The sequence below is a fragment of the Leguminivora glycinivorella genome, chromosome 9 (assembly GCF_023078275.1).
Source record: "Leguminivora glycinivorella isolate SPB_JAAS2020 chromosome 9, LegGlyc_1.1, whole genome shotgun sequence".
NCBI lineage: Eukaryota > Metazoa > Arthropoda > Insecta > Lepidoptera > Tortricidae > Leguminivora > Leguminivora glycinivorella.
In genome coordinates, this window is record NC_062979.1 from 9,093,544 (window position 1) to 9,104,843 (window position 11,300).

The following is an 11,300-nucleotide window of genomic DNA, read 5'->3' on the forward strand; positions in this document are numbered from 1 at the left end:
AAATATAATTACTGTAGTTGCGTTAGTCTAGCGGCAAGGTTCTTGCAGCTAGCAGTATTTTTCAATTTTCTGGATATAGGTACATATACAGTTCCCCCCCACGGATATAGTTCCCCTGAAAACCTGAGGTATAGTTAGAAGTACAAAATGTGCAAATTTTCAATAATTCAGTTTTTAGACAGAGTTCAGACCCCGACATAAATTTACTTATTTACTATTTGATTAAATCACACAATCAAAATATATAAAAGAAGAAATTGACTGACTGACTGACTGACATATCATATCAATGCACTGCCGAAACTACTGGTCCTAGACATTCCAAATTTGGTACGTAGGTTCCTTATGAAGCGGAGATCTTCTCCACTTACACTAAGAAAAGATTTTTAAAAATTCACCTCCTAAGGGGATGAAATGGGGTTCCAAAGTTTGTATGGGAAAACAATATTTGATTAGTACGGGGGCAAAGCCGCGGAAAAAAGCTAGTTCTTTATATAATAGTGTAGCTGTAGGTTTAAGAAATTTCAAAGCAAATTATTTCAAATATAGAATCGCTTATCAAATATATCAAAATACTTTATACCTATGAAATAATCGAACGCCCAACTACCGAATATCAATTTATAAAATCCTTTTAAGACGCTGCTTAATAAAATGGATCGAATACGACTACCTCACATTTTTCAACAGTCGCTTCGCAATTATCGGATAAAAACGATTTATTCGAGCGCAGAACTATTTCACCGGCGAATACCTAACCGAAGAAAAAGTGATGCGTGGGAGACGGTGCCCCTACGGCGAATATCAGCGAGAACGATTGATCATTATTCATCCAAGAGCTGACAGATTTTGATGTGAAACACTCTGGTGTAATAAGTTTAACACGTCTCGGATTCATCGTAGTCGTGTATTAGAGAATACAGACCAGGTATGCCTGTCTCTTGTCACAAAAAAAAATATTCAGTGTAAGATGTAAATTTAATAAATTGACCGGATCTTATATCAAACGTTTGATTAAAAATTAGGGAGATAACACTTATCTTATGTAACGTAAATGAATTTGCGTGAAAATATGTACACCCAGTCGAAATTTAATCGTAAAGGCAAAATAACATTTCTAATATTTCCAATAAAGTGAATGTTAATAAAATAATTTCAAAAGGTTTAGGTATTACGCTAACATAATACAATGCCTAGGACATTCTTATGTTAATTTCAATATTAAAGTATAAACAGCTTCTTTAACTAGAAATAGATAACTTATAAACAACTAGATATTACAATTAGACTGACTGTTACGATAAAAAAGTGATCATCCAATAATTAACACTCATTTCGTCGTCAAAGTGCGTCCCGTCAACCGTGAAAGCAGCGCCAAGTGACAAAAGAGAAACACGGATACCACGGGCATCTGTCTCATAGTCAACTTAACTAAAAGGATTAAAATGATATCTTCCGTCGTCTGACAGCCAGTGTGGTCCGCCAAGCGTGAACAGAAAATCTCTTGTTGAATTCTTTTGAGAACGCATTTACGAATTTTGTTACGTTAAGCTCCTAATACCTTTATCCCATAGTAGCTTTTAATTTTAGCATTGAAAGTATAAAAGGGTTGATTTTTAATCCCGCTTTCCTGCAACGGCGTTGGAGGCTTTTGTTACTGTTCTGCCCTATTCATCTTGTGGTAAATTCATTTCGATTTCTATAAGAAAATTTATACGTTTATAATAGAAGTAAATAAAAAGTTTTTATACGATTACTTCGGGTTTATTTAGAATCCTATTAAAATTTATTTTCGTAGCACAGCGACGTGGTAGGAAGTAGACGATTAATATTCAAGCTTTTAAAAGACTTAAGGGATTTGCTTTGAGAAATATAATTAATGGCTCAATAGTATAATAATATACGGTCATTATTATTCTTATGAGTAATGTGTTTTTTTTTAATATACTGTTATGATAATTCCATTAAAATTAACTGGTGGCTGCATAAAATATCTAACAAGACAGGAACTTAAACATTTAAAGGTAATTTCCTAATTCGAACCAAAACATTTCTCAATTTTTTCTCATGTGGCTTTATCAACCTTTTGAGGTCTGTAATAAAAATAATTTCCTAATGAGACTTGTCATCTAAATATGTATGCAATAATATCTATTACATACAATTAATATTTTTTTGACTACCTCTTTAAGCATATGCAATTTAGATGAGCAAAACCTAATTAAACTACCTACCATACTAACTGATGGATAAATAAAAGTAATGTTTTAATTATATTGAGATAAATAAGTAAGTCAATTTAGGATTACCTTAATCTTAAAGCATAGTTAATTTAGAATTGGTACGCGATGGGAGTAATTTAATTTTTAAATGAAAAGAAAAAAGTAAACAATATTTTTTATTGCAGAATATAAAAGATCGTTTATTAATTTATAGCGTGTCACATATATTTCAATCATTCAGTATGTTTATGCACAAAATTACGGACTTTTCTGAAAATAGTATTCATCATCCTCTGAACAAGATTTTCATCCATCTTTTTTGTCTGTTGATTCCGTGTGGACCGCAAGGAGTGGATATTTTGAATTATTTTGCCACTATTATTTAATTGTCCTTTAATGAAATAATGATTTGGGCAATAATTATTGCCTAGTAGTTTTCTGGAAATTCAACAATTTAGCAATCATTGACCCAGACCAAGGGGATTTTTCACGTATTTGTTCACAGTGCATTTTCGCCGGTCAACGTCCATCATCAATAACTTACAAACGCAAAAAGTTAGATCAACCAAATTTCTAATATAGAGTTATCAACGTATTAAAATTAAGATGTGATTATCAGTTTTTTTTTAATTTTTAAATATATTTTTTTTATTCGTCGCTAAACGCGTGCCAATACTATGTTAACTATGCTTTAGTTACTCCTATTTTTTATAATAAATTGAATCGAATTTTAAGAAAACGTAATATTGCAAACAGAAAAAAGTGTGTATATTTAACAGTGTAGAAAACACTTTCAAATATCAGAAAAAACGGTAAGAAGCTATTATTTCTAAGTGAAATTACTTAGGTAAATTTGTAAAACAATACATACATACATACATACATACATACAATCACGCCTGTTTCCCATAAAGGGGTAGGCAGAGCACATGAAACTGCTAAAGTTACAGTGCCACTCTTGGCTAATAAGGGGTTGAAAGAAAACGAAACTGCGACATTGTAGTGACAGGTTGCCAGCCTCTCGCCTACGCCACAATTTAACCCATATCCCACAGTCGACTTCTACGACACCCACGGGAAGAAAGGGGGTGGTGAAATTCTTAACCCGTCACCACACGGGCACACAACACGGGTAAAACAATTGATAGCGCAAATCAATATTATCTAACTAAGGTCAGCACATCCAGGCGTCCGCTGCCTTAAAGCTCAAAGAAAAAATAATTTATTGTAATAAGTCCTCGTGAACATTCGCAACCGCTCGGCTCATCTCGCTCCCGCCGCGCACCCCTCTCCCCACCACCGAACGTATACTCGACTGCAATGCCTGTACTCGCATCAGTTTACTCACCGCAGCGTCAGAGTACGGTCGCGCCGCTCGACGCTACGCACGGACGATATTTCAGTGAAACACGCTTATCAATAACGTGTTTCAGCAACAACACTCGGACTCAGAAAATTTTACAAAACCAACAAATGAATAAAAGAAGACTTTGTGTGTTGTTTTTAGTGAAAAAACTTGACTTTTCGTAAAAGTGAACTGTTTACGTGATTTTTGTTTACATCTCGAAGGATATATTATTCGCTGTGAATTAATATCATCACATAATGTGTGTTGGTATAATAAGGACTATTTATTAAATTAACCGAAATAGACTTTATAAATTGATGGATACTACACATCCGGCAAGGGGTCGAAACAAACGAACACCGGCGGAAAAAACATGACACTGAGCCTTTCGTGTCCTGTTTTCTTTCTTCCTTGATATTTGATTTACCCCATAATGGCTCTCCAGAAAAGTTCTTCAAGAAAACAAGCCTTCAGCCACATTTTGTTTTTGTTTGTTGTTGGACTTAATGTTGCTGATCAGAGCTCATTACCACTCAAATATGAAGCTCCGGATGATTGTCAGTGGTGGTTACGAGGCCCGAATGACTCCCACGAAGTTTCCCTCACATGTAAGCTTCGTACGATAAACAGCGAGTTCGACACGACAAACTTCAGTGTCATCCCTTCAGAACATACAACGTCACTTAGAATAGAATGTAATGAAGAAATGATGTACAAGAGCTCTTTAGACGACAGAAGTTTCGCCCATTTAATAAAACTACGTGAACTTGTTTTGGATAACTGTAAAATTGGAAGATGGCCGCCCGGTGTACTTTCGGGTTTGAGAGATCTTCGAAATTTAACGATCCGAACGAAAAATACGGAGTGGGCCGCTATGAGCCTAGAGATAGCATCAGAAAGCTTCGCGGCGGTTCGGCAGTTAGAAAAGTTGGATCTGAGCTTTAACAACATTTGGTCGTTCCCTGAAAACTTGTTTTGCCCTCTGACGAACTTAGTATACCTAAATGTTTCATCAAACCGATTACTGGATGTGAGTGATCTGGGATTCCGGGAACACGCAGTTCACCAGGCTCTTATAAGTGAACAAGACGGACCAGTTCCTTCATCTTCTCTACCTCATGCTTCGTGCTCCTTAGATATTGAAGTCCTTGATGCATCAAGCAACCGCTTTGTGTTAATGCCTGAAAATGGCTTCATGTCTTTGAGAAGATTAAAAGAATTGCATATTCACGATAACGAAATATCTATGGTGTCAGAGAAAGCCTTATCAGGTTTGAAGCAACTACAAATAATAGATCTTTCGAATAATAAAATCGTTGCCCTACCACAAGACTTATTTAAGGACTGTAAGACGGTAATTAAAGAAATTTACCTGCAAAACAATTCCATAAGTGTATTATCACCGAATCTCTTTGCAAACTTGGACCAATTGCTGGCATTGGACTTATCAAATAACCATCTTACAAGTACTTGGGTGACAGAGAACACGTTCAGAGGTCTTATAAGAATGGTCTTATTAAACCTGTCGAATAACCGACTGACTAAACTAGACCCGAAGATATTCAAGGATTTATACACACTACAAATTTTGAACGTTCAACACAATTCTCTGGAAAATATTGCTGCCGATACATTTGCGCCTATGAACAACCTACACACGCTTATTTTGTCATACAATAAAATAACACATATCGATGCCTATGCCTTAAATGGTCTCTACGTATTGTCGTTGCTATCTATCGACAATAATCATCTCGAAGATATTCACCCTGAAGCATTTAGAAATACATCCTCCCTGCAAGATTTAAATTTAAATGGAAATCGATTAAAGAAAGTACCCATAGCGCTAAGAAACATGAGATTACTGCGAACGTTGGATCTAGGAGAAAATCAGATAACATTGCTTGAAGAGCCCGGCTTTGTCGGTTTGCATAACGTATATGGACTGCGACTTATCGGAAATAAAATAGAAAACATAAGCAAGGACGTGTTTACTGATTTACCGTCGTTGCAAATATTGAATTTAGCGCGCAATAAATTGAAGAAAATCGACATTAATGCATTTGATACTCTTAATAATTTACAAGCTATTCGACTGGATGCTAACCAGCTCACAGACATCCAAGGTCTATTTGCAAACATCCCTTCTTTGTTGTGGTTAAACGTGTCAGATAACCAAGTAGAATGGTTTGACTACGCTTTTATACCCACGGGACTTCAATGGCTGGACCTACATAGCAACAACATCAAAGAGTTGGGTAATAACTACCGTTTGAATAAAGAGCTACGCCTGCAGACATTAGATGCCAGCTTCAACAAAATGACAAAAATATCCACCTTTTCTATACCCGATAGCGTGGAACTTCTGTTCTTAAATGATAATCAAATTACACAAGTTGAAGCTCAAACTTTTGTTGGAAAAACCAATTTAACGAGAGTCGATTTGTATGCTAATCAGATAACTAGTATGGATCTCAATGCGCTTCGCCTAACTCCGGTCGATCCAGGACGCCCTCTGCCCGAGTTTTACATTGGAGGAAATCCTTTTCAGTGTGATTGTACAATGGAGTGGCTACAACGAATTAACAAGCTCGATCATCTCCGACAACACCCTAGGGTAATGGACCTAGAAAGCATATACTGCAAGTTGTTATATAATAGAGAAAGGACTTATATTCCGCTCATCGAGGCGGAATCATCCCAGTTTTTGTGTACATATAAAACTCATTGTTTTACGTTGTGTCAATGTTGTGATTTTGACGCTTGTGATTGTGAAATGACGTGCCCGTCAAACTGTACGTGTTATCATGACCAACCGTGGTCGGCGAATATTGTGGACTGTTCCGCTGCCGGGTACGCGGAAATACCCAACAGCATACCTATGGACGCTACTGAACTATATCTAGACGGTAACAACTTTGGTGGTTTAACCAGTCACGCTTTTATAGGACGTAAAAACTTAGAAATATTATACGCTAATAATTCAAATATTGACGCTCTGTATAATAATACATTTAGTGGACTAAAACGCTTAAAAGTTTTGCATCTTGAAAAAAATAATATCAAAGAGTTGCTCGGGTTCGAGTTGTCGCCTCTGGAAAATTTACGAGAGTTACATCTACAAGACAATAAAATACATTATATCGATAATCGAACCTTCATAGAGCTAAGACGTTTAGAGGTGCTACGTTTGGAAGGGAATAACATTTACGGCTTTGCGGTGTGGCAGTTTACAGTGAATCCATATTTGGTAGAGATAAGCCTGTCTCGCAACCCATGGTCGTGCGATTGTCAATACATGAACAAATTCAGAAATTGGTTTAAAAATAACTTTGGGAAAGTGGAAGACGCAAAGAAAATTACATGTGTGTTCGATAATGTAACCAACGCCGTTGGTCCTCTCATGGCTGATTTCAATTCCACTATTTGCACAAGCCACGTCGGCGGAAGCTCCTCAATTATTGAAAATCAAGTTATTAATGATTACCTACCTTTGCTTCTGATATCTCTGTGTATATTTATAATAAGTTCCGCATTAATATGTGGTGTATTTTACTGGAGGCGAGAGCTCCGCGTTTGGATATATTACCATTGTGGATTTAGAATGTGTTACAAGAGCACAGCTTTCGATGATGAGGCCGACAAAGATCGGCTGTTTGATGCCTATATTAGCTACAGTGTCAAAGACGAGGCTTTCGTGGCACAGATGTTGGCGCCCGGCTTAGAATCAACTGATCCAAGTTTTCGGCTCTGTCTGCATTACCGAGATTTTAATGCTTCTGCTTATGTGGCCGATACGATCATCGAAGCCGTAGAATCATCAAAGAGGACAATAATCGTCCTATCCAAAAATTTCATTAACAACGAATGGTGCCGTTTTGAGTTTAAGACGGCGCTCCACGAAGTACTAAAAGAGAGACGAAGAAGACTGATAATAATATTACTAGGCGAACTGCCGAATAGAGACATTGATCCCGAACTGAGATTGTGTTTGAAGGCGAACACGTGTATAGAGTGGGGTGATAGGCAGTTTTGGCAAAAATTAAGGTTCGCAATGCCGGACTTGAGAAAGTGTCAATATCACCGATCGACGGTGAATATTTACGCGTCAGTGTCACCGGTGGGGGCCGGGCGGGCGCCGGCGCCGCCCCCGCCGCCGCCGCCGGGCAAGCTGCCCCCTCTGCTGGGCGACGGGCTGGCGCTCTCCGCCAGCGTGCACGCTCGCGACGCGCACGCGCACCGCATGCCGCCGCACGCGCAACTCTGGGCGTAGCGTATGCTTCAACGCAGGTAAAATTCCCTCTTAAAACGCTTAAGCGTATTAGTCCAAAAAAGTGATAATTAAATATAAGTACGTACGTTCCATATTAATATTTATTTTAGTCTAAGGTGTATAGCATCACAATCCGCATTTAATTGTACAGTCAACCAATTGGAACCCTAGGCCACTCTAGAACCATGTCAAAATAACAAGCAGTAAGAGTGTCTTACAATCTGATTTGTAACGTCACTATGACATAGTTCTACAGTGTCCTAGGGTTCCAATTGGTTGACTGTACCTACAAGTAGGATTAGATTATGAACATGTTACGGCTGGATTATTTCCTACTATCTGCGATAGTAATTTATAGATAGGCAAATAACAAATGTAAATATACTGTAGCTAAAATCTCAATCGTCTTATCTTATATGGTTTATTTTATTGCTTAAATTATTATAATTCCTACCAAAGTTTTATGTACAGATGCATTTATAATAATTATTTGTTAATAGATATGATTGTCATAAAAAAGAATGTAAATATTAAAATATGTAAATAATTGTAAATATGAACAAGAATACGAAAAAAGAAAAACTGAAATAAAAATCAACTTGAAATTATAATTTTGTTTTGTTTTATTTTATATTATGCCTTATCTTTAGTTGCTGTTTTATAATTTATATAAAATATAGGTTATTCATTGACCAACACTTTAAAAATCCTGACAGAACAAATATAGCTAAAAAGTAATCACCAAATTCAATTTGGGATTTGAAATGATATTTGCAACTTCCAAGTTAAAAAGTATACTAACTACCTAAGTACTAACTGCCTGGCAAAGTTGACTTGTTTCAACGTTCGTCAATATGCAAACATGTTGGAAATTCGAAGTCACTCTCAAGTTGCGTGCTGGTAAAAGGAACCCAATAATGCTGTTACTGGAGATGCATCGTCGAGAATAAAGAGGTACACTTAGGTAGGTTATATGAAAAATATTAATGAGGTAATGTAAATCTATAAAATCTTCAGGATTATGAGGAAACGTTTCTTAGGTTAGAATTACGTTTATTGGGTAAGCAAATAACCGAAAAGTCACCTAAAATATCAATACCATCAAGATTTGCCAAAATAAATAAATATAAAAATACCCCTAAGCATAAACATAAGCACCTTTTTGGGCGTAGGGAACGCCATAGTTTGTACCAGCGATTTCTCACTCTTAAATTAATTAAGTACAATTGCAGAGAAATATGTAAATCTCAGAAATGAATAGAATCATAAACTGTTCACGTAACTAAAACTTAGTAACCTTTTAACATACGTGCCCGCTTCAGTAAGTATAACTCAATATCCTAGTGCAGTGCAGAGTTCTTAGTTCTCTGCAACGATCAGGTGCAAAGTTTCCTGCGATATACAGCAAAATTGAAATTGCAATCAGGTTATTTGGTTGCCGGGGCTTCATAGTTAGTTATTGATTGTATACAGGGTATGTGGTGTATTTACTATCTGGTATATAATTACATCGCAGTTAGATGAAGTTGGATATTTCGCAAGTACATGTAGTTTATATCTATGAAGGTATAATAATACAGAAATAATATTACTTATAATAACTGTAGCAAGGAACAGGTAGAAGTATACTGAAACAAATATGCATGCGAACACACTGAAGGAAGTATTCAGCAACCTAAAGATACTTCTAGTTTTTGTAGAGGAGAGGAGCTGGGTTGGCTTAAGCTGTGCTACAACGTTTTCATACTAAATACGCACAGTGGTTGTTGACTAGTAGAAAACGCCCAACGTACCTAACTAATAAAGTCGTCTTATTCAAAATTGTAAGAAATTAGCTACAAAAGCATCCAGCAAAAACCGGCACTCAAGAATTAAAGGAACATCTCCAAACTTTTACAAATGGTGGTCCTTTGATTCCACCAGCCGACATCGTGACAAGCGTGTCATATTAACGCTTTTTGTCTCGCCTGCCAGCGCTCCGTCGGCTCATGAAACTGCTATTATCCGCGGACAAATCAAAACGAAATCAACATCGGTTTCACTTCTGCCGGTCGCACCCTTATCAACCGACGACGGGTCAGCGTTGGAATAATGGGAAAACTTATTTCCACGAACCCGGGTCTCGATTTTATCGGATACACCCTGTTTGTTAGTTAGTCTTTACAACTGTAAATTGCTAGAAGTTGGCACTGGGAATGCGACTTTAGCAAGCACTTGAGACTATGTTTCTCAATTGTTCAAAGTTCTAACATGAGATGTTTGATTCATGAACTCGAACGTATAACTGTTCATATATGCATATAGTTTAGTACTCGAGCGACTATAGAAATTCATTTACTTGATGTTACACGAAAGTTATTGGCGGTAGTTGTATTTAAAAAAAAACCGGCCAAGAGCGTGTCGAGCCACGCTCAGTGTAGGGTTCCGTAGTTTTCCGTATTTTTCTCAAAAACTACTGAACCTATCAAGTTCAAAACAATTTTCCTAGAAAGTCTTTATAAAGTTCTACTTTTGTGATTTTTTTCATATTTTTTAAACATATGGTTCAAAAGTTAGAGGGGGGGGGGACGCTCTTTTTTTTCCTTTAGGAGCGATTATTTTCGAAAATATTTATATTATCAAAAACGATCTTACTAAACCCTTATTAATTTTTAAATACCTATCCAACAATATATCACATGTTGGGGTTGGAATAAAAAAAAAATATCAGCCCCCACTTTACATGTAGGGGGGGTACCCTAATAAAACATTTTTTTTTTTTTTTTTTTTGCACTTTGTTGGCGTGATTGATATACATATTGGTACCAAATTTCAGCTTTCTAGTGCTAACGGTTACTGAGATTATCCGCGGACGGACGGACGGACGGACGGACGGACAGACAGACATGGCGAAACTATAAGGGTTCCTAGTTGACTACGGAACCCTAAAAATGATATATTTCTTACTTTTTGGATGTAACTTACATATTCAGAAAATAAAAACCACATTAAATAAATATTATGCTTAATAAAACTGCAAAACAGCAGCAATTTTATTTACAGCATATAAGTACAATACAATTATATTCTTAAGGATATAAAATTTTACACCACAGTGGTTTTAGTCACGTAGTTACAGTAGGTATCCCGTATAATAAATTAATCTACCTTATTACCTAAAAACGCTACAAAAGTACAACCAACGTCAACAGTAGTGTATAAAACAAAGCTCTAAAAGTGTGCACTCAGTAACAACTTCAAAATAAAGATAAATCTTTACGTTTTACATTTAGAAATATCTCTTAAAGTCTATTCTACATACCGAGACCTAACTACTTTTGACGCATTGTTTCATCCTTTTGATGCTAATTCTACAAAAGTAATGTAGCGTGGAATACTAGAATATTATCTATCTCATAAAATATATTCGCATAATGCTAACACAATAGCGGGATAATGGAATTAGTTGGTAATTAAT

At 36.4% G+C, this 11,300-nt stretch overlaps 1 protein-coding gene across 1 annotated transcript; it reads left to right on the plus strand.

Annotated features, from left to right (window-relative positions):
• The first annotated feature begins 3,584 nt into the window (after positions 1–3,584).
• LOC125229663 (toll-like receptor 6) lies at positions 3,585–7,970 on the plus strand. Its single transcript, XM_048134554.1, has one exon. It carries the CDS (start codon positions 4,004–4,006, stop codon positions 7,841–7,843), a length of 3,840 nt encoding a protein of 1,279 aa, XP_047990511.1. The 5' UTR covers positions 3,585–4,003; the 3' UTR covers positions 7,844–7,970.
• The last annotated feature ends 3,330 nt before the right edge of the window (positions 7,971–11,300 follow it).

Coding starts and splice junctions, on each gene's coding strand:
- LOC125229663 (XM_048134554.1), top strand. CDS start 4,004: ATGGCTCTCCAGAAAAGTTCTTCAAGAAAACAAGCCTTCAGCCACATT.